The 26671-nt window shown below is 44.5% G+C and overlaps 1 protein-coding gene across 3 annotated transcripts; it reads left to right on the top strand.

Moving 5' to 3' along the window:
* Positions 1-6016: 6016 nt before the first annotated feature.
* On the top strand, positions 6017-25453 carry tiprl (TIP41, TOR signaling pathway regulator-like (S. cerevisiae)). Of its 3 annotated transcripts, none has more exons than XM_060833037.1 (8): positions 6017-6104; positions 9215-9334; positions 12501-12680; positions 13016-13115; positions 13387-13518; positions 21689-21784; positions 23924-23986; positions 24618-25453. In XM_060833037.1, the coding sequence occupies exons 2-8, from the start codon at positions 9231-9233 to the stop codon at positions 24780-24782; spliced, it is 840 nt and encodes a 279-aa protein (XP_060689020.1). In that variant the 5' UTR covers positions 6017-6104; positions 9215-9230; the 3' UTR covers positions 24783-25453. The 3 variants fall into 3 exon arrangements, with proteins under 3 accessions (XP_060689020.1, XP_060689021.1, XP_060689019.1); XM_060833038.1 differs by lacking the exon at positions 6017-6104 and adding an exon at positions 6235-6377; XM_060833036.1 differs by lacking the exon at positions 6017-6104 and adding an exon at positions 6421-6829.
* The last annotated feature ends 1218 nt before the right edge of the window (positions 25454-26671 follow it).

The raw sequence follows: 26671 nt of genomic DNA, 5'->3' as shown, positions 1-26671 counted from the left end.
CTCCATCTCAATGCCCCATTTGAAATCCTCTTTTGTCTCAAGAACAGGAATGCTTTTTCGCATCAGTCTACATTTGGTGTACAGTGTTAATGATATCAACCTATATATATATATGTCAAAAATCATGTAATTTTCATCATGGCATAATCCAACACTCCCGCCATAATGACTCAAACCCAGGGATCAGTGTGGTGAATTGGTGGCCAGAACTGGTTGTTGATGATTCATTGAGAAGAAGGAATACAGAATCGTCATGGGTAAAATAGAGTGAGTGTAAGAACATTCTGTAGTCTTGTTTTAGAAGCTGTATAATTTCAGTTGAGCATTGCAATTTCCACAGTCAACAGAGCAAGTTGCATGATTTTGAGGACATTTTGTCCAGAATATACTTTATTTATTCTATCTTTAACAACATATTACATGAAGCACAAATTTACTGCTATGCACAGGCAACACAGATCATTTTATTTCAATGCAGGGGGAGCCCCACTGTAATTGCCATCACATTCTTTAATATTTTGTTATCAAACAAAAGTCTTGTGAGCTAGGCCACCCTTTGTCATATATCTCCAGTGCCCTTGAGAAGGCAGTGGGCAATGAAGGATGGGGTATGGAGAGGTGGGAAGAGAAATGAAGGAGCTAGGAGAACAGTCAATAAGAAGGAAAAACGTAGTGAAGGGGGGGAGAAGGATGTGGGGATGGGAGTGGAGAGAGGTGGGTGGAAAGACGTAGGTGTGAAGAGAAGTGGAGGGATTAGGGGTAAGGAGAGGTGGAGGGGATGGGGGGAGGGAGAGAGCTGGAGGGGTTGGGGTAGGGAGAGAGGTGGAGGGATTGAGGGTAGGGAGTGAGGTGGAGGGGACAATGGCAGTGAGACAGGTGAAGCGGATAGTGGTAGTGAGTGAGGTGGAGCGGATAGTGGGGAAAGAAAAGTGGAGGGAATTGGGTGGGGAGAGAGTTGGAGGAGATGGAGGTGGGGGGGGAAGACAGGCGGAGGGCACGGCGGTGGAGAGAGAGCTAAAGGGGATGGGGTGGGCAGAGAGGTGGAGGGGATGGGGTGCGCAGAGAGGTGGAGGGGATGGGGTGCGCAGAAAGGTGGAGGGGATGGGGCCAGGGAGAGAGGTGGAGGGGACGGTGGTGGGGAGACTGGCGGAGAGAATGAGGGTGAGGAGAGAGGCGGAGGGGATGGGCGGGAAAAGAGAGGAGAGGGGATGGGGGCAAGAAGAGTGGGGAAGGGAGGTGGTGGGGTGGAGAGGACGGGGAATGGGGGAAGGAGAAATGGGAGAGAAGGGTAAATGGGTGGGAAGGGAAATGGCGGGGAAGGGAAATGGGTGGGGAAGGGGAAGGGAAAAGGGAAGGAAAGGGGGGAGGGGGAAGGGAAAAGGGGAAGGAAAGGGGTGGGGGGGAGGGGAAGGAAGGGGGATGGGGAAGGAAAATGGGGGTGGGAAAGGGAAATGGGAGGCAAGGGAAATGGGGGAGGATGGGGAAGAGGGAAATGAGGGAAGAGAAGGGTGAAGAATCGGAAAGAAGGGGGAGAGGGAAGATGGGGGAGGGGGAATGAGGGTGAAATGGGGCAGAAGGGGAAATAAGGGGGAAATGAGGGGGGAAGGGGGAATAAGGGGGAAATGAGAGGGAAGGGGAAATGAGGGGGAAGGGGGAATGAGGGGGGAAGGGGGAATGAAGGGGAAGGGGAAATGAGGGGGGTAGGGGGAATGAGGGGGAAGGGGGAATGAGGGGGGAAGGGGAATGAAGGGAAAGGGGGAATGAAGGGGGTTGGGGAATGAGGGGGGGGAATGAGGGGGAGGGGGGATGAGGGGGAGAGGGGAATGAGGAGGAGAGAGAAGATGAGGGGGAGAGAGGAGATGAGGGGGAGCGGGCGAGAGGAATGGGGAGGAGTGGGTGGGAGTGGGATGGGGGTTGGGGGAGTGGGGGGGATGGGCGAGTGGGGGGATGGGGGAGTGGGAGATGGGGGAGTGGGAGATGGGGGAGTGGGAGATGGGGGAGTGGGGAATGAGGGAGTGGGGAATGAGGGAGTGGGGAATGAGGGAGTGGGGAATGAGGGAGTGGGGGAGTAGGGGATGAGGGAGTGGAGGAGTGGGGGGTGGGGGAGTGGAGGAGTGGGGGGTGGGGGAGCGTGGGGGGTGGGGGAGCGGGGGGGTAGGAGCGGGGGGGTAGGAGCGGGGGGGTAGGAGCGGGGGGGGGTGGGGGCGGGGGGGCAGGGGGGGTGGGGGAGGGGGGTGGGGGAAAGGGGGATGGGGGAGTGGGGGAAAGGGGGAGTGGGGGAAAGGGGGAGTGGGGGATGGGGAGTGGGGAGGGGGAGTGGGGGAGGGGGAGTGGGGGAGGGGGAGTGGGGGATGGGGGAGTGGGGGGTGGTGGGGAAAGGGGGAGTGGGGGTAAAGGGGGATGGGGAAAGGGGGAGTGGGGGGAAGGGGGGAAAGGGGGAGTGGGGGGAAGGGGGAGTGGGGGGAAGGGGGGAAAGGGGGAGTGAGGGGGAGTGGGGGGAAGGGGGGAGTGGGGGGAAGGGGGGAAAGGGGGAGTGAGGGGGAGTGGGGGGAAGGGGGGAGTGGGGGGAAGGGGGGAAAGGGGGAGTGGGGGGAAGGGGGGAGTGGGGGGAAGGGGGGGGGAGTGGGGGGAAGGGGGAAGGGGGGAGTGGGGGAAGGGGGGAGTGAGGGGGAAGGGGGGAAGGGGGGGGGGGGGGGGGAAGGGGGGAAGGGGGGAAGGGGGGAGGGGGGGAAGGGGGGAAGGGGGAGGGGGGGAAGGGGGGAGTGGGGGAAAGGGGGGAAGGGGGAAGGGGGGAAAGGGGGAGTGAGGGGGGAAGGGGGGAAAGGGGGAGTGAGGGGGAATGGGGGAGTGAGGGGGAGTGGGGGGAAGGGGGGAGTGGGGGGAAAGGGGGGTGGGGGGAAGGGGGGAAAGGGGGAGTGAGGGGGAGTGGGGGAAGGGGGGAGTGGGGGAGTGGGGGGAAGGGGGAGTGGGGGGAAGGGGGGAAAGGGGGAGTGAGGGGAGTGAGGGGGAGTGAGGGGGAGTGGGGGAAGGGGGGAGTGGGGAGTGGGGGGAAGGGGGAGTGGGGGGAAGGGGGGAAAGGGGGAAAGGGGGAGTGGGGGGAAAGGGGAGTGGGGGAAGGGGGGAAAGGGGGAGTGGGGGGAAGGGGGGAAAGGGGGAGTGGGGGGAAGGGGGAAAGGGGGAGTGGGGGGAAAGGGGGAAGGGGGAAGGGGGGAAAGGGGGAGTGGGGGGAAGGGGGGAAAGGGGGAGTGGGGGGAAGGGGGGAAAGGGGGAGTGGGGGGAAGGGGGGAAAGGGGGAGTGGGGGGAAGGGGGAAGGGGGAGTGGGGGGAAAGGGGGAGTGGGGGGAAGGGGGGAAAGGGGGAGTGAGGGGGAGTGGGGGGAAGGGGGGAGTGGGGGGAAGGGGGGAGTGGGGGGAAGGGGGGAAAGGGGGAGTGAGGGGGGAGTGGGGGGAAGGGGGGAAGGGGGGAGTGGGGGGAAGGGGGGAGTGGGGGGAAGGGGGGGAGTGGGGGGAAGGGGGGGAGTGGGGGGGAAGGGGGAAGGGGGGAGTGGGGGAAGGGGGGTGAGGGGGAAGGGGGGAAGGGGGAAGGGGTGAAAGGGGGGAAGGGGGAAAGGGGGGAGGGGGGGAGTGAGGGGGAAGGGGGGGAAGGGGGGGAAAGGGGGAGTGAGGGGGAATGGGGGAGTGAGGGGGAAAGGGGGAAGGGGGGAAAGGGGGAGTGAGGGGGAGTGAGGGGGAGTGAGGGGGAGTGGGGGAGGGGGGGAGTGGGGGAGTGGGGGGAAGGGGGGAGTGAGGGGGAATGGGGGAAAGGGGGAGTGAGGGGGAGTGGGGGGAAGGGGGGAGTGGGGGGAAGGGGGGAGTGGGGGAAGGGGGGAGTGGGGGAAGGGGGGAGTGGGGGAAGGGGGGAGTGAGGGGGAAGGGGGGAAGCGGGGAGTGAGGGGGAAGGGGGGAAGGGGGGAGGGGGGGGAAGGGGGGAAGGGGGGAGGGGGGGGAAGGGGGGAAGGGGGGAGGGGGGGGGAAGGGGGGAAGGGGGGAGGGGGGGGAAGGGGGGAGGGGGGGGAAGGGGGGAGGGGGGGGAAGGGGGGGGGGGGGGAAGGGGGGAGGGGGGGAAGGGGGGGGGAAAGGGGGATGGGGGAAAGGGGGATGGGGGAGTGGGGGGGAAGGGGGATGAGGGAGTGGGGGGGATGGGGGAGTGGGGGGGATGGGGGAGTGGGGGGGATGGGGGAGTGGGGGGAAAGGGGGATGGGGGAGTGGGGGGAAAGGGGGATGGGGGAGTGGGGGGGATGGGGGAGTGGGGGGGATGGGGGAGTGGGGGGAAAGGGGGATGGGGGAGTGGGGGGGATGGGGGAGTGGGGGGGATGGGGGAGTGGGGGGGATGGGGGAGTGGGGGGGATGGGGGAGTGGGGGGGATGGGGGAGTGGGGGGAAAGGGGGATGGGGGGAAAGGGGGATGGGGGGAAAGGGGGATGGGGGGATGGGGGGAAGGGGGATGGGGGGATGGGGGGATGGGGGAGTGGGGGGGATGGGGGGATGGGGGGATGGGGGAGTGGGGGGGATGGGGGAGTGGGGGGGATGGGGGAGTGGGGGGGTGGGGGGAGTGGGGGGGATGGGGGAGTGGGGGGAAAGGGGGATGGGGGGAAAGGGGGATGGGGGGAAGGGGGATGGGGGAGTGGGGGGAAGGGGGATGGGGGAGTGGGGGGAAGGGGGATGGGGGAGTGGGGGGGATGGGGGAGTGGGGGGGATGGGGGAGTGGGGGGGATGGGGGAGTGGGGGGGATGGGGGAGTGGGGGGGATGGGGGAGTGGGGGGAAAGGGGGATGGGGGGAAAGGGGGATGGGGGAGTGGGGGGAAGGGGGATGGGGGAGTGGGGGGGATGGGGGAGTGGGGGGGATGGGGGAGTGGGGGGGATGGGGGAGTGGGGGGGATGGGGGAGTGGGGGGAAAGGGGGATGGGGGAGTGGGGGGAAGGGGGATGGGGGAGTGGGGGGGATGGGGGAGTGGGGGGGATGGGGGAGTGGGGGGGATGGGGGAGTGGGGGGGATGGGGGAGTGGGGGGAAAGGGGGATGGGGGGAAAGGGGGATGGGGGGAAAGGGGGATGGGGGGAAAGGGGGATGGGGGAGTGGGGGGAAGGGGGATGGGGGAGTGGGGGGAAGGGGGATGAGGGAGTGGGGGGAAGGGGGATGAGGGAGTGGGGGGAAAGGGGGATGGAGGAGTGGGGGGGATGGAGGAGTGGGGGGAAAGGGGGATGGGGGAGTGGGGGGAAAGGGGGATGGGGGAGTGGGGGGAAAGGGGGATGGGGGAGTGGGGGGGATGGGGGAGTGGGGGGAGTGGGGGATGGGGGAGTGGGGGGAAAGGGGGATGGGGGAGTGGGGGGGATGGGGGAGTGGGGGGGATGGGGGAGTGGGGGGGATGGGGGAGTGGGGGGAGTGGGGGGAAAGGGGGAGTGGGGGGAAAGGGGATGGGGGAGTGGGGGGAAAGGGGGATGGGGGAGTGGGGGGAAGGGGGGAGTGGGGGGAAAGGGGGAGTGGGGGAGTGGGGGGAAAGGGGGATGGGGGATGGGGGAGTGGGGGGAAAGGGGGATGGGGGAGTGGGGGGAAAGGGGGATGGGGGAGTGGGGGATGGGGGAAATGGGGGAATGTGGGTGGAGTGGGAAAGGGGATTGGCGGTAGAGAGAGGAGATTTGGGGGAGGCGGTGTAGATGGTGCAGATGAGTTGAGAGTGTGTTGCTGGAAAGGCACAGCAGGTCTGGCAGTATCCGAGGAGCAGGAGAGTAGACGTTTCGGGCAAAAGCCCTTCATCAGGAATGGAGCTGGTCCTGAGGTATCTGCTGTCGGTTTTTTTTTCTCGCTGAGGTTCCTTTCGGTCCGTGCACGCGTTGTGAGCAAACCCAGTCTGTAATGTCACTCCCTCCTGTACAACACACTCCGTGTGTGTGTGTGTGTGTGTGGTGGGGGGGGGGGGAAGCCGTGTCCCTGGATCAGTGGAGTCTTTCAGCCCGGAACCATCGGTGGGTGCCGGCGATGGGGGACCGGATTTGCGGCGGACTGGGGCCCGCGGAAACCCGGAGCAACGGTAGCGGAGGACCGAGGGGTTGGAGTCACCAGCGGAGGCCGGTGAGAGGGATGTGGCAGGGATGGGGAGACCGGTGTGGGTTCGCATGTAGTGAATTGTTCAGTGATGGAACAAAATAAGCATCAGACCGTAGAAGGGGAGGTGGTGAGGGCGGGCTGGGCTTGGGGAAGGTGCAGCAGTGAATTAGAGATTATCGCATGGAGCCCGGCGCTGCAAATAACCGACAGTAACGTGGAACCGCAGCCTGGGTTTCCCTCTATTTTAATTTAATTCCGCGGCAAAATATAGAACTTATTTTATGCTTAATCGACAGAGTAAGTTGTATTTGCAATGTTCCCGTCGGGCGACTTTTGGTGCAAGGTTTGAAGTTCGAAAGCAGAGAAATAAACAGTAACTGACCACTGTCAATTTTTTGGAGGCAATGATTTATAATTCTTGCCTCCAGTTTCTTTTTATCAACGACGTTCATGGAATATTCACTGACTGGTCAATTGCGTAACGTGTTGGGTAAAGCTTGTTTCAAACTAGCTGTGTGAACGTATTAGAGGGATGCATGGTGCTGATTTCACCGTAGCAGTTACCCAGAAATTTCAGTATCCTTTGATTCTATTGACTATTCCAAGTCAGTGACTCAACATATTCCTTCACTCAGACTAAAAGCAACACAGCTTTTCCAACAATACCAAAGGGAAATATATGGCCATAATATATATGAGCATTGATCAACCCACAAGGAATTACTCTTGAAATTCAAAACTGCCTGCTGGTACAGTATTTTCAGTTTGGCATTATATCTTGAAAATATCTCCTCGGCTTTAGTCTGAATGTAATGTAATGGTGTTTTCTACAAGTTTTCAGTAGGGAGGTAAATGTGGTGGACATTGAATAATAAATTCCATTGCAATGCAATAGCTTGAATTTATATGGTACCATTTTGCTATGATAAAACAAAAAGAAAGTATATTGAGTCAGTGGTAAAGATATTAGTATGTGTAACCAAATATTTGGTTAGAGAGGTGAGTTTTAGGGAGCATCTTAAAGGAACGGAGGTTTTCTGGAGGAGATCCTAAAGGTAGAGCTGAAGCATCAAAAGTATAACTGGAAATGGCAGAGGGATGAGCAGGAACTGACTCTCGAGGTCAGTGTCAGAAGAACATGCTTAAACCTGAATTTTAAGTGGGAGACACTGGAGGACAAGAAGCTATTGTAGGTTGATGAGAACAGGGTTAATTGGAGAATGTTATTTGGTGTGGGTTAGAATGTGAGCAGCTGGGTTTTGAAATAGTTGTTGTAAAGAAATTAACCACTCTGAGACATGGGAAATTTTTTGCTTTTAATGCTGGATTGACCCAGGAGCAAATGGCAAGACATTCGATGTTTATTTCAAATAAATAAGTGATATTGCCCATGGTGAGTTGACAGTTGAAATGGCAATGATATAAGTGTTTAGTCATTAGTTAAAACTTTCCAATAATTAATCAGAATTTTTAGAGTTGTTGGAGGCTTTGCTTGTATATCAAGCAAAAATCTCTTTGAATTTTACTAAAATGCTTTCCTCAACCACAATTGTGTAGAGAAATTAAAACTTTTGCCCTGATGTTGAGTAATAATGTTAATAAAGCTCTAATTGAAGGGTGTTGTATTTATACCAAATTCTCATTATCCATTGATAACAAAAACATGAATACTGCTCCTATGTAACTCTACCATTCTGCTGCCAAAGACCATATTATCAGTCAGATGAGTAAATGGACATACAAAAAGGTGGGTCTGAGGCTAATTTTGCGAGTATGTGAATGTAGGTAACAAGCAAGTCTACATAACTTGTTGAATATGGTTAGAAACATTATTTTTCCTTTCAAATTTACTTTAAAGTTGAGGAAAGGTCATGCTTTATTTAATTTTGCAATTATTTACTTAGCATTTAAAAAAGAATTGTTTCTACCAGGAGAGGTGTGTTCTGCAGTCCTAATTCTGACTTCACGATCAGTTTTAGATCATAGAACAGTTAATACAGGAATAGGCCTGTTGGTCCACCATGACTGTGCCGAGCATGATGCCATTCTAAACTAATCCCATCAGCCTGCATGTGGTCTGTATCCCTCTATTGCCTGTCTGTTCACGTGTCTATCTAAATGTTCCTTACATGTTAACCATTGTATCTGTTTCTACCTCCTCTAGTAGTGTATTCCGGGCACCTGCAAACCTCGGCATAAAAGAAAAACTTGCCTCACACTTTTAAACTTTCTCCTTCTCACCTTAAACCTATGCCCTTTAACATTTGATGTTTCCACCTTGGGGAAGAGATTCTAACCAACCACACTATGTTTCTCATACCTCTCATAATGTTATATACTTATGTCAGGACACCCCCTGATACCCTAGTGAGAAAAATCCATGTTTATCCAACCTATCCTTAATAGCTAATGCACTACAATTTAGACAATATCCTGGTCAACCTTTTTGCACTCTTTTCAAAGCCTCCATATCCTTCCTTGTAGAGTAGCAATCAGAACCGCACACAATGTTCCAAATGTGGCCTTAATAACATCTTAGACAGCTGCAAAATGGCGTGTCAACTTTATACTCAATGCCCTAACTTTGTTGTTTGACAGACTAAAGTGAACAGATGTAAGACACTTTAATATCATGAACTTATATATCCTGTGAAAGACCATTTGATTGAAAAAAAATCTGTGTTGTCCCTTGTTTTGATCTAGCTGAAAGATGTAATGGTAGTTTAATGAAAGTAGAAAGAGGTCGGCTTTCAGGTAAATGCTAAGAGTTGTCACGCAGAGTGCATACTAAGTGGGATGATGGTGCATTGTAGAATTTGCAGTCTGTTTTTTGATTGAGTTTCTTCATTTAACCAACTGTATAGTGGCTTGGCAAAGTCCAATAATGTTGAATCATATGATGCAACAATATTTCAGGTATTGTTACTTTACAGTCTTCAAAACTATATAGTTTATATTTACAGAAATACCTACAGCATGGAGTCAAGTTTCTTAGCAATAATCAGATGTATATAAAAGTGATCTGTAAAGTACAGAGTATGTTTATAGTCTTCAATCTGTAGTATTTATGTGATCAAAGATACGCTTGTGCTAGATGAGATGATTTATAAAATTAACTAAATATTTTCTTTTAGGTGACATTTGACCGCAATGACAACACATAGTTTCAAAAACAGCAAACAGGAATTTAATTTTGGACCATGGAAACTAACTGCCAACAAAAGCCATATTATGAAATCAAAGGACATTGAAAAGTATGAAACAAACTTATTTTTAAATTTACTTACTGTCTAGTCATATTTCCATTTGCATAAAGTAGAAATAATAACTTAATGATCCTGGATCAGGATAATCAAACATTTGTAATACTTATCTGTAATACTCAAAATAAAATTGTCCTTGGGATCAGGTCCACCCTGGGAAAAGGTGTCCTGAGTTTTCCGATTCCTCATTTAAGTATAATAGGCTTTTAGAAAAAGAATATGCCTACTAAAAATTTAGTGAGTGTGAAAATGTATGTGTGCTGTCACAAAACTGGATATAGGAGACACATGTCCTTGAGATTTTTAAAAGAAACAACAGGATTAATTTTTATTATACTTGTTCTACAAAAATAATAAAATCTCTCCAACTATTACACAAACAAATTTATGACAGGGTAGGAGGATAGATGAAGCAACTTAAGTCTTTGGGCTCTTAACGTTTGATGACTTTGCTGGCTTCAGGTTGAGCTTGGTGATCTTCCTGAGTTCAATATTGAGGATGTTTAAAGATATAGATAATTTATTGATCCTTTCAAAGACAGCTGCTGTAATAACATTTTAAAATAAATCTCTGCGACACATGGAGCTGAAGAAACTGCAGTTTTGAAACTTACAAGTTGTTTAGAGAGAGATCCACATGAGGTTGTGTCTGCTTGTCCTAAGTAACAGAGAAAACAGGTGCTGAAACATACAGTGCGCTAGCTGGTTTGTCACATGGTCCTCTTTCACCAATTGCCCAGTTACCCCACATATTATTGTGTTATAATGGAATCTATGTGTATGGCTCACATGATTAGAAGATGTCTGAGCTAATTCTTTTCACAGCCAGAGTCTTATTGTTCAAGTGGTTAAGAATAATGGTATATCTACCCAGTCGAGAACTTAGGCAATTGGCTGGATGCTTTCCGAATAGATAATAAAAGCTTCCCCATTCATACTTCTTCAAGGGAATTATTCCTTGTAAAGCATGTTGCCTCTGTTTCAGTGGCTTTGCAATCTAAAATATACAGTGATGCAAATACTTGGCCAAGACTACTTTTCAACTAGTAAGTTGATGAAGCCATCTTTTAAAGGATGGTTTCATAACAAAATCTATAAGCTTGTCTATAACACTGCAAAATGGTCATGATTTACTATTACTTTTAATACAGTTTGGTTGATGGTTCTACAGTCTGTTAAAAACTGAATTCAAGTTCAAGGTGACTGTACCTTTTCAACTCCTGTATGTATTCTCCTGGATACTTTCACTTCCCGATGGGCGAAGCTAGAATTTGAAGTTGGCTTTTTGCAAGTGGAACCAAAATTGCCCAAACTTGATTTAACATTTCTGTTATTTCTTAATGGGATAATAGGAGCTTGAACATAATGTGGAAAATCTATTATCCTAGAAGGTTAGCTAAAGTTCTTAATGAATTTGGTAGAATTTATTCTGAAGGAATGAGATTTGTGTTGAAATGAATTGTAACTTTTTTTTTAGTTGACACTTGAACACAGAGTCATAGAGACGTACAGTATGGAAACAAACCCTTCGGTCCAACCCGTCCATATATCCCAACTCAATCTAGTCCCACCTACCAGCACTCGGCCCATATCCCTCCAAACCCTTCCTATTCATGCCTCTTAAATGTTGCAATTGTACCAGCTTCCAGCCCATTCCATACATGTACCACCCTCTATGTGAAAAAACTGTCCCTTAGGTCCCTTTTATATCTTTACCCTCTCATCCTTAAACCTATGCTCTCTAGTTCTGGACTCCTCGACCCCAGGGAAAAGACTTTGTCTATTTATCCTATCCATGCCCCTCATAGTTTTGTAAACCTCTATAAGGTCACCCCTCAGCCTCCGAAGCTCCAGGGAAAACAGCCCCAAACTGTTCAGCCTCACCCTACAGCTCAAATACTCCAACCTTGGCAACATCCTTGTAAATCTTTTCTGAACCCTTTCGAGTTTCACAGCATCTTTCCGATAGGAAGGAGACCAGAATTGCGCACAATATTCCAACAGTGGCCTAACCAATGTCCTGTACGTCTCAACTCCTGTACTCAATACTCTGACCAATAAAGGAAAGCATACCAATCGCCTTCTTCACTGTCCTATCTACGTGCGACTCCACTTTCAAGGAGCTATGAACCTGCACTCCAAGATCTCTTTGTTCAGCAACACTCCCTAAGACCTTACTATTAAGTTTATAAGTTCTGCCAAGATTTGCTTTCCCAAAATGCAGCACCTCGCATTTATCTGAATTAAAGTCCATCTGCCACTTCTCAGCCCATTGGCCCATCTGATCAAGATCCTGTTGTAATCTGAGGTAACCCTCTTCACTGTCCACTACACCTCTGCAAACTTACTAACTGTACCTCTTATGCTCACATCCAAATCACTTATGTAAATGACAAAAAGTAGAGGACCCAGTACCGATCCTTGTGGCACTCCACTGGTCACAGGCCTCCAGTCTGAAAAACAACCCTCCACCACCACCCTCTGTCTTCTACCTTTGAGCCAGTTCTGTATCCAAATGGCTAGTTCTCCCTTTATTCTGTGAGACCTAACCTTGCTAACCAGTCTCCCATGGGGAACCTTGTCCAACGCCTTACTTAAGTCCACATAGATCACATCTATCGCTCTGCCATCATCAATCCTCTTTGTTACTTCTTCAAAAAACTCAATCAAGTTTGTGAGACATGATTTCCCACGCACAAAGCCATGTTGACTATCCCTAATCACTCCTTACCTTTCCAAATACACGTACATCCTGTCCCTCAGGATTCCCTCCAACAACTTGCCCACCACCGACGTCAGGCTCTCTGGTCTGTAGTTCCCTGGCTTCTGCTTACTACCCTTCTTAAAGAGTGGCACCACGTTAGCCAACCTCTTCTGGCACCTTACCTGTGACTATCGATGATAAGTCATTTTGTGGAATAATAGTAATAATACTACTCTGGACCAGGAGGTCTCAACTGATGTCCCACCTGCGCTGCAGCAGTTCTATTGAGGCGTGTGATGACACCTATGAAGAGGTTGATTAGGAAATATTTGAAACTAGATTTTGCAGCTGATTGGTGACATTGTTGATAATGTGCAGCTTAAGTAAAAGTACTTTAATGGATATCATCTTTGCTAATGTTTTCAACTTTACTATGACTGATTAACTGTACAGGTTAGCTCAGGAAATGAAGATGCATTCCCTTCCAGAGATGTTATTTGGTGATAATGTCTTAAAAGTGCAACATGCTGGAGGATTTGGAATTTCATTTAATGCCACAGATGCCTTAAGGACTGTGGACAATGGGCACGGCACAGTGAAAGTGGCATGTGCGGAGGCGTGGCAAGAAAGCAGGTGAGATCACTTACCCTAAGTCCAAAAAATATTCTTTAGTTTAGCAGGTAATGTCTTAAATAAGAACTGATATTTTTAATTGTTGCCAGTATTGTGCCAATTTGATTATTCAGATTTTGTATTTGGAATTTTGTTTTTCACAGGGACTCAATTAATTCAGATTAATTTCTAGATATTGGAACAAGTAGTATTACTTACTGTATTTTACAATTTCATAATTAAAAATGGATTATGCTGGGATTATCCTAATTTTGAGGTAAGTTTTGCCAGATTGCAGAATGAATGAGCGTAGTTTTGCACAATAAATTTACAATTGTTATTTGTTTCAATCTTAGGGCCGAATCTGAACACTCTAAAGAAGTTGTTAAACCCTATGATTGGACTTTTACTACAGACTATAAAGGAACATTACTTGGTGATGAGTTGAAGTTAAAGGTAATTTGTGACAATACTGACTTTACTCAACCTAATTGTTATACCAGTACAGATGCTTAAGAATATTTCATTGATACATGGTTATGTTGTAATGGCTGTAAAGTTAATCTAATGAAGTAAATCTTCAAAGTGTTATCCAATTTATGAACTCTTTTCCTTTTTTTGTTAGTGTCATTGTAATATATCCAAAGATAATTGTATCCTTTGCTATTAGACAGCACTATGTAGCCATTCTTTAGTTGGTTGAGTGATGCATTCATTTCGTTTGTAGGTTACTCCTACAACTGAACGTATTGATTTGGAGAAGTTGAAAACCAGAGAGCAGATCATGTATTTTGAAGAAGTTTTGTTGTTTGAAGATGAACTTCATGATCATGGTGTCTCCATGCTTAGTGTGAAAGTGGTAAGATGTATAATCTTGTAGTTCTCATACCACAAGTTGTTAATGACACCATCCTTTAATCAGTGAAAGCTGGAAATAAAATACATATAGTGAATAATCCATCTTACAGTAGGGTCATTGATTTTTCTTATATATATTAATGACCTAGACTTGGACTTTCAGGATGCAATTTGAAAATGTGCAGCTGTCCCATATAGAGTAATAGAGGTGCACAGCACAGAAACAGACACTTTGGTCCAACCCATCCATGCCAACCATATCCCAACCCAATCTAGTCCCACCTGTCAGCACCGGCCCATATCCCTCCAAATCACTCCTATTCATATACCCATCCGGAAGCCTTTCAAATGTTGTAACTGTACTAGCCTCCACCACTTACTGTGGCAGCTCACTCCGTACATGTACCACCCTCTGCGTGGAAAAGTTGTCCCTTAGGTCTCTTATATCTTTCCCCCTCACCCTAAACATATGCCCTCTAATTCTGGACTCCCCGACTCCAGGGAAAAGACTTTGTCTATTTATCCTATCTATGCCTCTCATAATTTTGTAAACCTCTATAAGTTCACCCCTCAGCCTCTGACGCTCAAGGGAAAACAGCCCCAGCCTTTTCAGCCTCTCCCTATAGCTCAAATCCTCCAACCCTGGCAACATCCTTATAAATCTTTTCTGAACCCTTTCAAGTTTCACAACATATTTCCGATAGGAAGGAGACCAGAATTGCATGCAATATTCCAACAGTGGCCTAACCAATGTCCTCTACAGCCGCAACATGACGTTCCAACTCCTGTACTCCATATTTTGATCAATAAAGGAAAGCATACCAAACACCGCCTTCGCTGTCCTATCTACCTGCGACTCCATTTCAAGGAGCTAAGAACTGCACTTCAGAGTCTCTTTGTTCAGCAACACTGTCGAGGACCTGACCATTAAGTGTATAAGTCCTGCTAAGATTTGCTTTCCCAAAATGCAACATCTCACATTTATCTAAATTAACTCCATCTGCCACTTCTCAGCCCATTGGCCCATCCGATCAAGGTTCTGTTACAATCTGAGATAACCACCTTTGCTGTCCACTACACCTCCAATTTTGGTGTCATCTGCAAATTTACTAACTATACCTCTTATGTTCACATCTAAATCATTTATATAAATGATGAAAAGAAGTGGACCTAGCACCGATCCTTGTGGTATTCCACTGGTCAGAGACCTCCGGTCTGAAAAGCACCCCTCACCACCACCACCCTCTTTCTTCTACCTTTTCAGCCAGTTCTGCATCCAAATGGCTAGTTATAGAGTCATAGAAATGTACAGCATGGAAACAGACCCTTCGGTCCAACCCGTCCATGCCGACCAGATATCTCAACCCAATCTAGTCTCACCTGCCAGCACCCGGCCCATATCCCTCCAAAGCCTTGCTCTTCATATACCCATCCAAATGTCTCGTAAATGTTGCAATTGTACCAGCCTCCACCACATCCTTTGGCAGCTCATTCCATACATGTACCACCCTCTGCGTGGAAAAGTTGTCCCTTAGGTCTCTTATATCTTTCCCCCTCACCCTAAACATATGCCCTCTAATTCTGGACTCCCCTACCCCAGGGAAAAGACTTTGTCTATTTGTCATATCCATGCCCCTCATAATTTTGTAAACCTCTATAAGGCCACCCCTCAGCCTCCGACACTCCAGGGAAAACAGCCCCAGCCTGTTCAGCCTCTCCCTGTAGATCAGATCCTCCAACCCTGGCAACACCCTTGTAACACTTTTCTGATCCCTTTCAAGTTTCACAACATCTTTCCGATAGGAAGGAGACCAGAATCGCACGCAATATTCCAATAGTGGCCTAACTAATGTCCTGTACAGCCGCAACATGACCTCCCAACTCCTGTACTAAGGAAAGCATACCAAACGCCGCCTTCACTATCCTATCTACCTAAAACTCCACTTTCAAGGAGCTATGAACCTGCACTCCAAGGTCTCTTTGTTTAGCAACACTCCCTAGGACCTTACCATTCAGTTTATAAGTCCTGCTAAGATTTGCTTTCCCAAAATGCAGCACCTCGCATTTATCTGACTTAAACTCCATCTGCCACTTCTCAGCCCATTGGCCCATCTGGTCCAGATCCTGCTGTAATCTGAGGTAACCCTCTTCGCTGTCCACTACACCGCCAATTTTGGAGTCATCTGCAAACTTACTAACTGTACCTCTTACGCTCACATCCAAATCATTTATGTAAATGACAAAAAGTAAAGGCCCTAGCAACGATCCTTGTGGCACTTCACTGGTCACAGGCCTCCAGTCTGAAAAACAACCCTCTCCACCACCCTCTGTCTTCTACTTTTGAGCCAGTTCTGTATCCAAATGGCTAGTTCTCCCTGTATTTCATGTGATCTAACCTTAGAAATCAGTCTCCCATGGGGAACCTTGTCCAACGCCTTACTGAAGTCCACATAGATCACATCTACTGCTCTGCCCTCATCAATCTTCTTTGCTACTTCTTCAAAAAACTCAGTCAAGTTTGTGAGACATGCTTTCCCATGCGTAAAGCCATGATGACTATCCCTAATCAGTCCTTTCCTTTCCAAATAAATGTACATCCTGTACCTCAGGAGTCCCTCCAACAACTTGCCCACCACCGAGGTCAGGCTCACTGGTCTATAGTTCCCTGGCTTGTAATTACTGCCCTTCTTAAACAGTGACACCATGTTTGCCAACCTCCAGTCTTCCGGCACCTCACCTGTGACTATTGATGATACTAATATCTCAGCAAGAGGCCCAGCAATCACTTCTGTAGCTTCCCACAGTTCTAGTTCTCCCTGTATTCCATGAGATCTGACCTTGCTAACCAGTCTCCTATGGGGAACCTTGTTGAATGCCTTACTAAAGTCCATATAGAACACGTCTACCATTCTGACCTCATCAATCCTCTTTTTCACTTCTTCTTTGTTACTATGGTGGAAGTATTGAGAAATATAAGTTTGAAAAGTTACAGACTTTGACAAGCTGGTGAAATGGATAAATATGTGGCAGGTGAAATATAATACAGAGAGTGGTGAAGTGATATATTTTTATCTGGAGCACAGGGAAAGGTAGTATAACACTAAGATTACAATTCTGAAATGGCTGCCAGACTGAAGGGAAGTGGGAGCATAATGTAAAAGTGTTAGAACTCATTACAGTTGTTAATTAACATTCTGTGGTACAAAACACTGTTGATACCAGCATGTTGTCTCCTTGGTGCCAGCCCAATAGAGCTTTTGATTTGAAAACACAAATTAAGAATTGGAGTAGACTGCTTTGGCTTTGCTATGTCATTCAAAAGAGCTGATTACTATGCAAAGGTTGAACAGTAATGAGCAATACAGACAAAAAGCAGTTTTTAAGATAAAATATAGTTGTTCATTCAACAAAGTCTATTTCAACATTTTTAACATCATGACTATGTTCACAGCAGTTTAGGGGTCACACTATTGGAAGGTTGTTATTGCACTGGAGAAGATGCAACCAGCAGGATGTTACCTGGGATGAAAAAAAACTCACTCATGAGGAGAGACTGGATAGGCTGGCTTTGTTTAAGTAAAGGAAGCTGAGGGGAAGCTAATTGAACTGTGCAAAATTATGACCGGTTTAGACAGTGTAGAATGTGGCTATCTCTTCCCCAATGCAAATGGCTCTTCGACCAGAGGGCATAAGTTTGAAGTAAGGAGCAAGTGCTTTAGAAGAGACCTGAGAGACAATGTTTTCACCTGCTGGGTAATAGAAGAATGGAACGTGGTGCCAAAGAGGGTGGAGGCAGAAACTCTCACAACATTTAAGAAGCATACTTAGAATGCCAGGACATAGGCAGTGGCCCACGTGCATGTAAATGGAATCAGTGTAGTTTGGTGTTTGTTGGTTGACATAAATGTGGTGGGCTGAAAGGCCTGTTTCTATGCTGTCTGACTCTATTAGGAACTTTTGTTACATGCAGATTGGTGAAGCTTAGGCTATTTTCCTTGGAGAGGAAATTTCAGAGATTAGCTTTAAATCCTGAAGGTTCTGGACAGTGAAAATAGGGCAAAACGGTAAAATAAGTAGAAGCATGGGGACAGAGAGGATACTGATTTAAATGGATGGCAAAAACAATGAAAGCTGACCGAGATAAACACTTAGTGTGCAAATAAAATCTGGGATGCACTGTTTGAGAGTGGAGTGGAGGCACAATTAATCATGAGTTTCAAAAAGAAATTGGATATTTGTCTAAAGGAGGCTGAGAGGTGGGGGGTAACCTTATAGAGGTTTATCGACCTAAGGGGCAACTTTTTCATGCAGAGGGTGGTGTGTGAATGGAATGAGCTGAAGTGGTGGAGGCTGGTACAATTGCAACAGTTGAAAGGCATTTGGGTGTGTATATGAATAGGAAGGGTTTAGAGGGATAGTGCTGGCAAATGGGACAAAATTAGGTGAGGATATCTGGTTGGCATGGACAAGCTGGACCGAAGGGTCTGTTTCTGTGCTATACATCTCTATCACTCTATGGCTAAAGAGAGAAGGATTTGTAGGTTTACAAGGAAAAATTGGAGGAGTGGGATTGGCTGAGTTGCTCCTTAGAGAGCCATCTGCATCGTAATCATTCTGTGATTCTATGGATGGTGGCCTTTTCTACTGGATAACAATTATAGCTTTGTTTTGTTTTCCAGTATCCCAGTCTAGACATTAAAGTAATACCAGTGAAATCATTGTTTTGTCAAGTTTTTGTTTGGAGTAAATCATGTTGAATCAGGCCAATGACACAAATCATGCAATCCATGTATTAATGCACTTAACATTTTTCAGGGATGTTATAAATTTTATTTTCCTTCACCAACAGTTTTTATTCTTCTCTGTGCATTGCTCTTCCTGATGTTTCAGTCCCTGCTTTAGTGCCAAAGTGTCAATTTTCATAATCGAGCTGAGGATTTGGGCACATGAGAGGAAACAAATACAATAACTTTTACCAGAGAAAAAGTACTTGGCAAACTTATGGGACTAAAGGCTGATATATCCCTTGTACCTGATGAGTCGCATCCTGAAATTTTAAAGGCACTAGCTACAGAGATGGTGGATGCACTGGCAGTAATCTTCCAAGAATACGTAGATTCTGGGACAGTCCCAGAGATTTGGAAAATTGCCAATATAATATTTATTCAAAAAAGGAGGGAGACAAAACACCTACTCAACACCTGCCATTGGAAAACATTGAGTTTATTATAAAATAGTAGCAGAACGTTTAGAAATGCACAATATAATCAAGCAGAGTCAGCCTGGCTTCATGAAGGGGAAATCATGTCTGACAAATTTATTAGAATTTTTTGAGGCAGTAACAATTAGGGTAGACCAAAGGGAGCCAGTGGACGTAATATATTTAAAAGGTACTGCACGTAAGGTTACTTAATATTATGAGCCCATGCTGTCGTGTACAGAATATTTGTATGTTTAGTGGGTTAGCTAATCAATCAAAGACAGAGAGTTTGCGATAAAGGGGACAATTTTAGATTGGAACCTCTAAGTAGTAGAGTGACAGGGATTGATATAGGGGCATTATACATTAATGACTTGGATGATGGAAGTGAATGTACTTTTGCTACGTTTTTGAATGACACAAAACAGAAGAAATAATGATACAAAGAGTCTACAGATGATTATAGATAGGTCAAGTGACTGGGCAAAAACTTGGCAGATGGAATATAAGGTGGACAAATGTAAATGTATGTAGTTTGGCAGGAAGAATAAAAGAACTGAGTATTATTGAAATATTCGGAGGCAACTGAAATCTTCAGCATAAAGAGATTTGGGTATCTTCGTGAATAAATTACGAAAAGCTAGCATCCATGTTCAGTGGGTAATAGAATAGACAAATGGACTTTTGGCTTTCATTTTAAAGGCACTAGATTATATAAACAGGGAAGTCTTGCTAAATTAAATAAGCTCACACTTGGAGTATTGTGAAGTTTTGATCCCTTTGTCTAAGGAAAGATATACTGACAAGGTTAGCTAGCTTGATTCTGGGTGTGGAGTGACTTTTTTTTATGAGGAGAGGTTGAGTATGTTGGACTTGTCTTCGTGGAGTTAGAAGAATGAGAGGTGACCTTGTTGAAATCCTTGGCAGGATAGATGTGGACAGGTTGTTTCACATGGGCAGTGAGTCTAGGATAAGAGGACATAATCTTAGAGTAAGAGGTTTACCTAATAAGATAGGATGATGAGGAATTTCTTCTCTTCATGGCTAAAGAACCTGTGAATTCTTACCTGCAGAGGGCTGTTGAGGCTGGGTCGTTATGTACATTTAAGGCTGAAATAGGCAGATTTTCAATCAGTAAGGGAATTGAGGCTGATGGGAGGAAAGATAGGAAAATGGTGTTGAGTACTATATCAATCACTGTCTCACTGAATGGCAGAGACGACTCGGTGGGCCAAATAGTAAATATACTTCTGTTCATACATCCATGGTCTTTATAAAATCATCAAATACAGTTTAATTGAAATACTGTGTCCACTATGACTCTAATTCTGGCCAAGTATATTGGCAGAATGTCAAAGTCTTTGAGAGGGTAAAGCGTTTTAAGATTAGATTAGATTCCCTACAATTTGGAAACAGGCCCTTGAACCCAACAAATCCACACTAACCCTCCGAAGAGTAACCCACTCAGACTCATTCCCCTACCCTATATTTACCCCTGACTAATGCACCTAATGCTATGGGCAATTTAGCATTGCCAATGCACCTGACCTGCACATTTTTGGACCATGGGAGGAAACTGGAGCACCCGGAGGAAACCCACACAGACACAGGGAGAATGTGCAAACTCCACACAGACGCTCATCTGAGGCAGGAATTGAACCCGGGTCACTGGCGCTGTGAGGCTGCAGTGCCAACCACTGAGCCATCATGCTGCCACCATACCATTTTCTCAGAATGGTAATAGGATGAGGTACAAAGAAAGATAATATGGATGCTGTAAATGTTAATTAAGGACCAGAAAAATGCTAGTCATGAATCGCAAAACAAGAGTTAATGCTTTAGATTGATTACCTCTTGTCAGAAAAAGAAGATGCATTACTCAAACTCTGACCTATTTATCATTGGTCTCCTACATTATTCCAATGAAGTTTGCTATAAGATTAAGGAACAGCACCTATCTTTTGATAATATTACAGCTTTCCGGATTGAAATTAAGTTCAACTATTTCAGATCCCATAATTTTTCAGATTTTTTTTGTTCCGATATTGGGTGGCTACTGACAGTGACATTGCTGTTCATACACATGCAGTTCATAAATCCCTTACTTACATATTCCCTTACCATCATCTTTTGCCTTGCAAAGTCATCCTTTATATATAACTTAATACTCCTGCCTTCCAACTGCCTACTCGTAGACTTTCCCTTTACTATTTCCAATTTTTATAATACTAGGATTTATTATTACCATAACTTGTTGCTTACTTAAAATGTATTAAGGCTCTAAACTTTGCCAGTTGTCAATAAAAGTAATTGACCTGAAATGGTAGCTCTGCATCTCTCCCCGTAGAGATATGGGACTTCAGTTATTATGGAAAGACTAGAGTAGCTGAAATTGTCTTTAGAATGGAGAAGTTTAAGGGATGGTTTAATGGTCATGCTCAAAGGATTTTAATAAGATTAAATAAATTGAAGGTCTCTTCACCAGGAAGACTATTCATTACCAAAGCGTACAGATTTAAGATAATTGGTCAAAGACTCAGAGACGATATGATATTTCCTTTCCTAAGTGAGTTGTGGGCTCGAATGCACTGTGTGAAAGGATGTTGGAAGTAGATAGTTATTTCAAAAGCACATTTGATGCATATTGAAAAGCAAAGAATAAGGAACATTGTGCCATTACCGCTGTTCTGCAGAATTTTGAAAGATAACTTGGTGCATTGGCCATGTTTGCAATTATGGCTGTTTAGAGGACATTGGTTGGTTGCGTTCTATCGGAAAGATTAAGTTTTTTTGTTAAGGTGCATTCATTTTAGTTATATTATCACAAAATGGAGTACTTAGATTTCAATTTTTCTCAATATTATGGTTTAAATATATGAAACCTATTGAATATTAATTTGACGATTAATTTTAGATGGGGACATAGGCTTATGGCAATGTATTTGAATAACGTATTCATCTGTTTTTCAAGAGAGTGATGCCATCTAGTTTCTTTGTGCTACTGCGATTTTTCTTGAGAGTTGATGGAGTACTCATACGAACAAATGATACAAGAGTTTATCATGAGGTAAGGATGAATAATAACTATTTATGTTTTCTGTAGATATTTTAACTTAACCTACTTAGAAATGTTATGACACCTCTGAAGCATGTGGGACTTGAAAACAGGCCTTCTCGCCCAGAGATAGGGACATAACCACTAGACTAGAAGTGCCCTTTACCTTATCTATAACGTTTATTAATATTGTGGTATTAAAACTGAACAATTATGATACAATTTAGTAACTATAATACATGCAGACGAATTGTAATTTTAAATTTGTACTATGCAGAGTTATCATTCATTCTTATTTATTCTCCATGAGCCTCTTGGATTTTCCATTGGAACACAGAGGAAAGTTGGATGATCATTACCAATCCAATGCTGTATGAAAGACTTTAGAATAATCATATTTGTTTTGCTACATTTCCTTGTCTTTACAGGAAGTGTGTCCCTATTTCAACCTCAAATGCTATAGCTTCTCATATTGCTGACACTAAGTCTCTGCAGTATTCCAGCTTTTTAATGAATGTGTTTGTTGCCATTATTAAATTCAAATTAATACTGACATCTGTAGTTGTAGTGAAGCTTTGGTATGGACTCCTATTTCTCTCCCTGTACCCACACATAATGCCAACAGTCATCAAATCTAGTGAGGACTTATCCATTTTCTGTTCTTCTATCTCCTGCAAGAAGCTCCAGAAAAGATTAAACGTTGTTCATTGAGTTTCAATGGCCACTTGAGTAATAACTACTGCTGAACAACATCTGTCCTTGAAAATATAACTTTATATTTGTGTAATATTGTTAAATGTCTCTTTTCTGATTAGTTACAGGATTTAAAAAAGCTCATTTTTGTTCATTCATGATGTTTTAGGATCCTTTTCGCCATGTATATGTTGAAATCATGATTTTACTGTCTGCAAAATTTTTAAAATGTAATTTTATTAATTCATTTTATTTCCTGGTTAGCTGTCTGAGAATTATTTAATGTGATTGTCGACTTGGACAGCTTGTCCAATTGCACATCAAAAAGTTAAAACTACTTGCCAAAAAGATCTCTAACCCCCATTTGAAGCTTTTTGAGGGAGTGAAAAACCTTGGTCATTTTTTCTTTTCCTCATAGCAGGTTTGGGGTTGAAATGCTATATAATTAGCCTTGTTCACTAAGCCTCCACATACAAATAGATTTTTCCTTCCAAATAATTTTATAATCACTTTTTACTTTGTTCGTTTCAAGCAAAAATGGATTTTCTTGGTAATTTTGCTCCAACAATTGAGAAGCTTTCTGCTTAAATTTGCAAAATAAATAAAACTTTTAAGATACCACGATATTCTTCTGGGTTTTTTCTCTCTCAATCTTTTTCTTTCCATTCATTTTCCTGAATGTGGTCAACTCTTGACAAAGACATGATGAAAATCCTGGAATGATTTAAGAAACAATTAAATATGGCGGAACTCTACAGCTAGAATTTCATAGAATTTATGATTTCATAGAATCCCTATAGTGTAGAAACAGACCATTTGTCCCATTGACTCTGCACTGACCCTCTGAAGAGCATCCCACCCAGACCCACTCTCCCACCCTTTCCCCATAACTCGTTTGGAGTTTTTACCATGGCTGTCATCCTAGCCTACACATCCCTGTACACTATGGGACAATTTTTTTTCTGAATGGTTAAATAAAGATGCATTGCATAACCTTTCTCATTGATAATTATACAATTTTCAGAGAAGACGCTATATTATTTTAGGAAAAAATATTGTACTTTGAAGTCTTCAAAATTTAAGGTCATTCTTAGTTTTTCCCTCGTCTCAAAGTAAGAAATAAAATATTGCAGATGCTGGAAATCTGCAACAGAATAGAAAATACTGAACATGATATGGCAAACTCTGAAGAAAGAAAATATACCGATGTTTCAGCAATGACCTTTAACCCTATACCCGTGCCTTTATAGGAACTGAAAAGAATATGTTGAAGGAAGGAAATGAATTGTGCCAAACCAGAAACTTAAGCACAAGTAATGTTTTCTTTTGAAGGTCTAGACCATACATTTGGTCCTCTCCAGAGATAACTGGAAAAACACTTTATGAACTTAAACTGAAGAACCGTTAAGGTTCAAGATATATTTTTAATAAAGGAAAAAAAATCTTTTTCTTTCAAAGGCTGACAAAAACTACCTTCTCTCTGAATACAGTTCCCGGGAAAGTAATATATCTGCTCTTCAGGTAAATGTTTGAAGTGTCTGGAATTTGTAATTGAATAATTTAAGAATTAAGTGAACAGTTGGCAAAAGTAAATTGCATGCCAGATTTTCTCATATCTCCTGTCCCGTTTCGCCAAATCTGATGAAATGATGAATTGAGATTGTTAATTTCACCTTTCAAACCAAGATGTTTGCAGAAATTATTTATGTGGGCTTGTTTTAGTGTCATACGTTGGGAGGGTAATCTTTTTACAAAGGATGGAAATGCAATCAGTTGTGGAAACAACAGCACTTTAGGGAGCACCATGGTTGAATTGTCTACATATAACAAAGAATTGTATGCTTAGTTTATGATCCAAATATTTTATAGCATGCTAAAGCTTGAGTAAGTTTTTGACTAAAAGTAAATGGGTCCTGACATTATACTGTTGCATCCTATGAAAAAAAATTCTTACTATCATTATCCAGATTTATTTTTGCTTGCTATTTTACTGGATGTGTTAATTAGTTTGAAATATTTGGGTGAATGTATTAAGTATTGATGAGTTAGAATCCCATAGCACATTTTCAGGACCCTGGATTGGTTGGAAGACATTTAAAAAAAAAAAATTGCATGTAATTTCCAGATCTAATCAGGTTCACTTTTGTTTCAGAATGTTCCACAGTATCTTTTTACTGATCCGAATGAGATCTCAAAGTATTTGCCGCTGAAAAAGCTAATCTGTGAGAAGTTGGAATTCCCAGAAGGCGTGGATAACAACACTACATTTGAAAATATGCAAATTGGCATTACAGGCAGAGAATCAAGACAGACGTGACATTTTGCCACAAAGAGAAGAGTTGTATGTTCTTTATAAGTGATAGACTAGTATAATTCTATTTGATTTACTTTAGTCGCTGCCAGTATACTACTTAAGAACTACTGCAGTGAATTTTGTGTTGTAAAAGCTGCAGCTAACATTCTGAAACCTGTACTGGACTATTTATCAAAAACAACATTTATTTTTTGGCTTGATTTAAGAATTCAGGCTTAGTCGATACAGTAGAAGCCAAAATATTGTGAACACTGCAGCTTTCAGTATGATTTTTATGTGCAAGTTATTAATGTTTCTATTTTTTTTTGCTAATGAAATCTTGAATCTATTCAAGTTCTTTAAAGACAGATGAAATTTTTAACTGGTTATTTGTAATTAAGGTGAAAATTAGTCGATTTACAAAAGGTTGATTGAAACAGCACGTTCATAATGTGCTGGTAGTACTGGTATATGCTTGGAACTGTACCACAGCATTTGTGCTTGTTTGTCACTAACACAACCCCCTCGCATATGAGTAAAATTCAACATTTGTCACATAGCCAATATCACAGGCAACCATTTACTGCAAGTTACCATTGTGCAGTTTTGTATTACTGATCAGTCAATGTAAGCCAATAATGGATATCATTAAAGCAGTGGAACTGTGTAAACCGTAAAATCTAAATAAAGATTGATTACTGAATAGGTTTGTTCTTGAAAAAATCTGAAGTTGTTTGTCTTAAATCAGTATTGATAAATTTGGCAAAATTGACTTTAGATTGAAACTTGTTAACTTTTTGGTAAATAAATCAAGTCAGAAAAAACATCGCTGTATATCTGAAATAAAAGCAGAAAATGCTGGAAACACTCAACAGATCAGATACCAAGTGGAGGTGGCAACAGGATTAACTTTTGGATCAAGGGACTCTACCTCTCTCTTTTCATAGATGCTGATTGACCTTACTGGATGAGTTAATTAGTTTGAAATATTTGGGTGAATATGTTAAGTATTGATGAGTTAGAATCCCATAGTACATTTTCAGAACCCTGGATCGGTTGGAGGATGTATTATTTGATTTCCAGCATTCACAATAGTTTGCTTTTGATTAGGGAGAAATAGACAGTTTAGTATACATGTAATTTCTAGAACAAGGAACAGAAATCTATTAAGACATAAATTAGTACTTAACTTTTATATCTTGCTTTATAACCTGAACAATAAATTCTAAAGAAATCCATGATGTAACTAGCTTCTACAATAGAGATTCCTGGACCCTGTTACGAAACCCATCCAAGAATGTAGGAGTTCAGCAGCAAAGGAGATTTTTGCAGAAATCTTGCATCCTTTTTGTAGCAGTGTTCTATCGTCTGAGATCTAAATGACCAGCAATATAGTCAGTTACTAGTGTGGGATTAAGTTGGCAGCTGTTGGAATGTTTAGGGTGCCAGATTAGATGTGATTAGTGTGCTGAGTGTGGTACCAGGTAAGTGAATAAATGTTTGGGGTAGTTTAGGGATGTCTGGTCTGGCAGTGGGAGGAGAGTGTTGGGTTAAGGTTGGGGGGAGGAAGCTGATGGGGAAGGGAGGGCAGAGTATCAATTTCACTTGGGATGTTTGTTGGGTTTCATAGAGAAACTGGGTAGAAATGTCAGGTTAGACCAGGGTTCAATTGTGGATGAAGGCATCGGGTCACAGGAGAGGGAGTGTGGTCGGGGATGGTTGTCAGGGATAAGTGAGGTTTAAACAGGCGGATCAATTATCAGTCTGTGGTTGAGCTTGTTGGTTTAACTGTAACTCAGCAGTTGATGCAGGACTTTAATCCTCTGTCCCTCTCTGGGTAACTATTAAGCAGAATTGACCCAAACCTCTGAAGTTTCTAACTTAAGGGGCTTTTCCAGAGAGTTCCGGATGTA

Source organism: Hemiscyllium ocellatum, chromosome 12 (genome assembly GCF_020745735.1).
Source record: "Hemiscyllium ocellatum isolate sHemOce1 chromosome 12, sHemOce1.pat.X.cur, whole genome shotgun sequence".
In the NCBI taxonomy this organism is placed as follows: domain Eukaryota; kingdom Metazoa; phylum Chordata; class Chondrichthyes; order Orectolobiformes; family Hemiscylliidae; genus Hemiscyllium; species Hemiscyllium ocellatum.
This window is presented reverse-complemented; position numbering and strand designations above follow the sequence as displayed.

Bases quoted from the DNA above. Each gene is read 5' to 3' on its own strand.
- tiprl (XM_060833037.1), top strand. From the start codon at position 9,231: ATGACAACACATAGTTTCAAAAACAGCAAACAGGAATTTAATTTTGGA. The intron at 13,519-21,688 runs GTAAGATGTATA...CTGTTTTTCAAG, and splicing joins CCATGCTTAGTGTGAAAGTG to AGAGTGATGCCATCTAGTTT. The intron at 23,987-24,617 runs GTAAATGTTTGA...CTTTTGTTTCAG, and splicing joins GTAATATATCTGCTCTTCAG to AATGTTCCACAGTATCTTTT.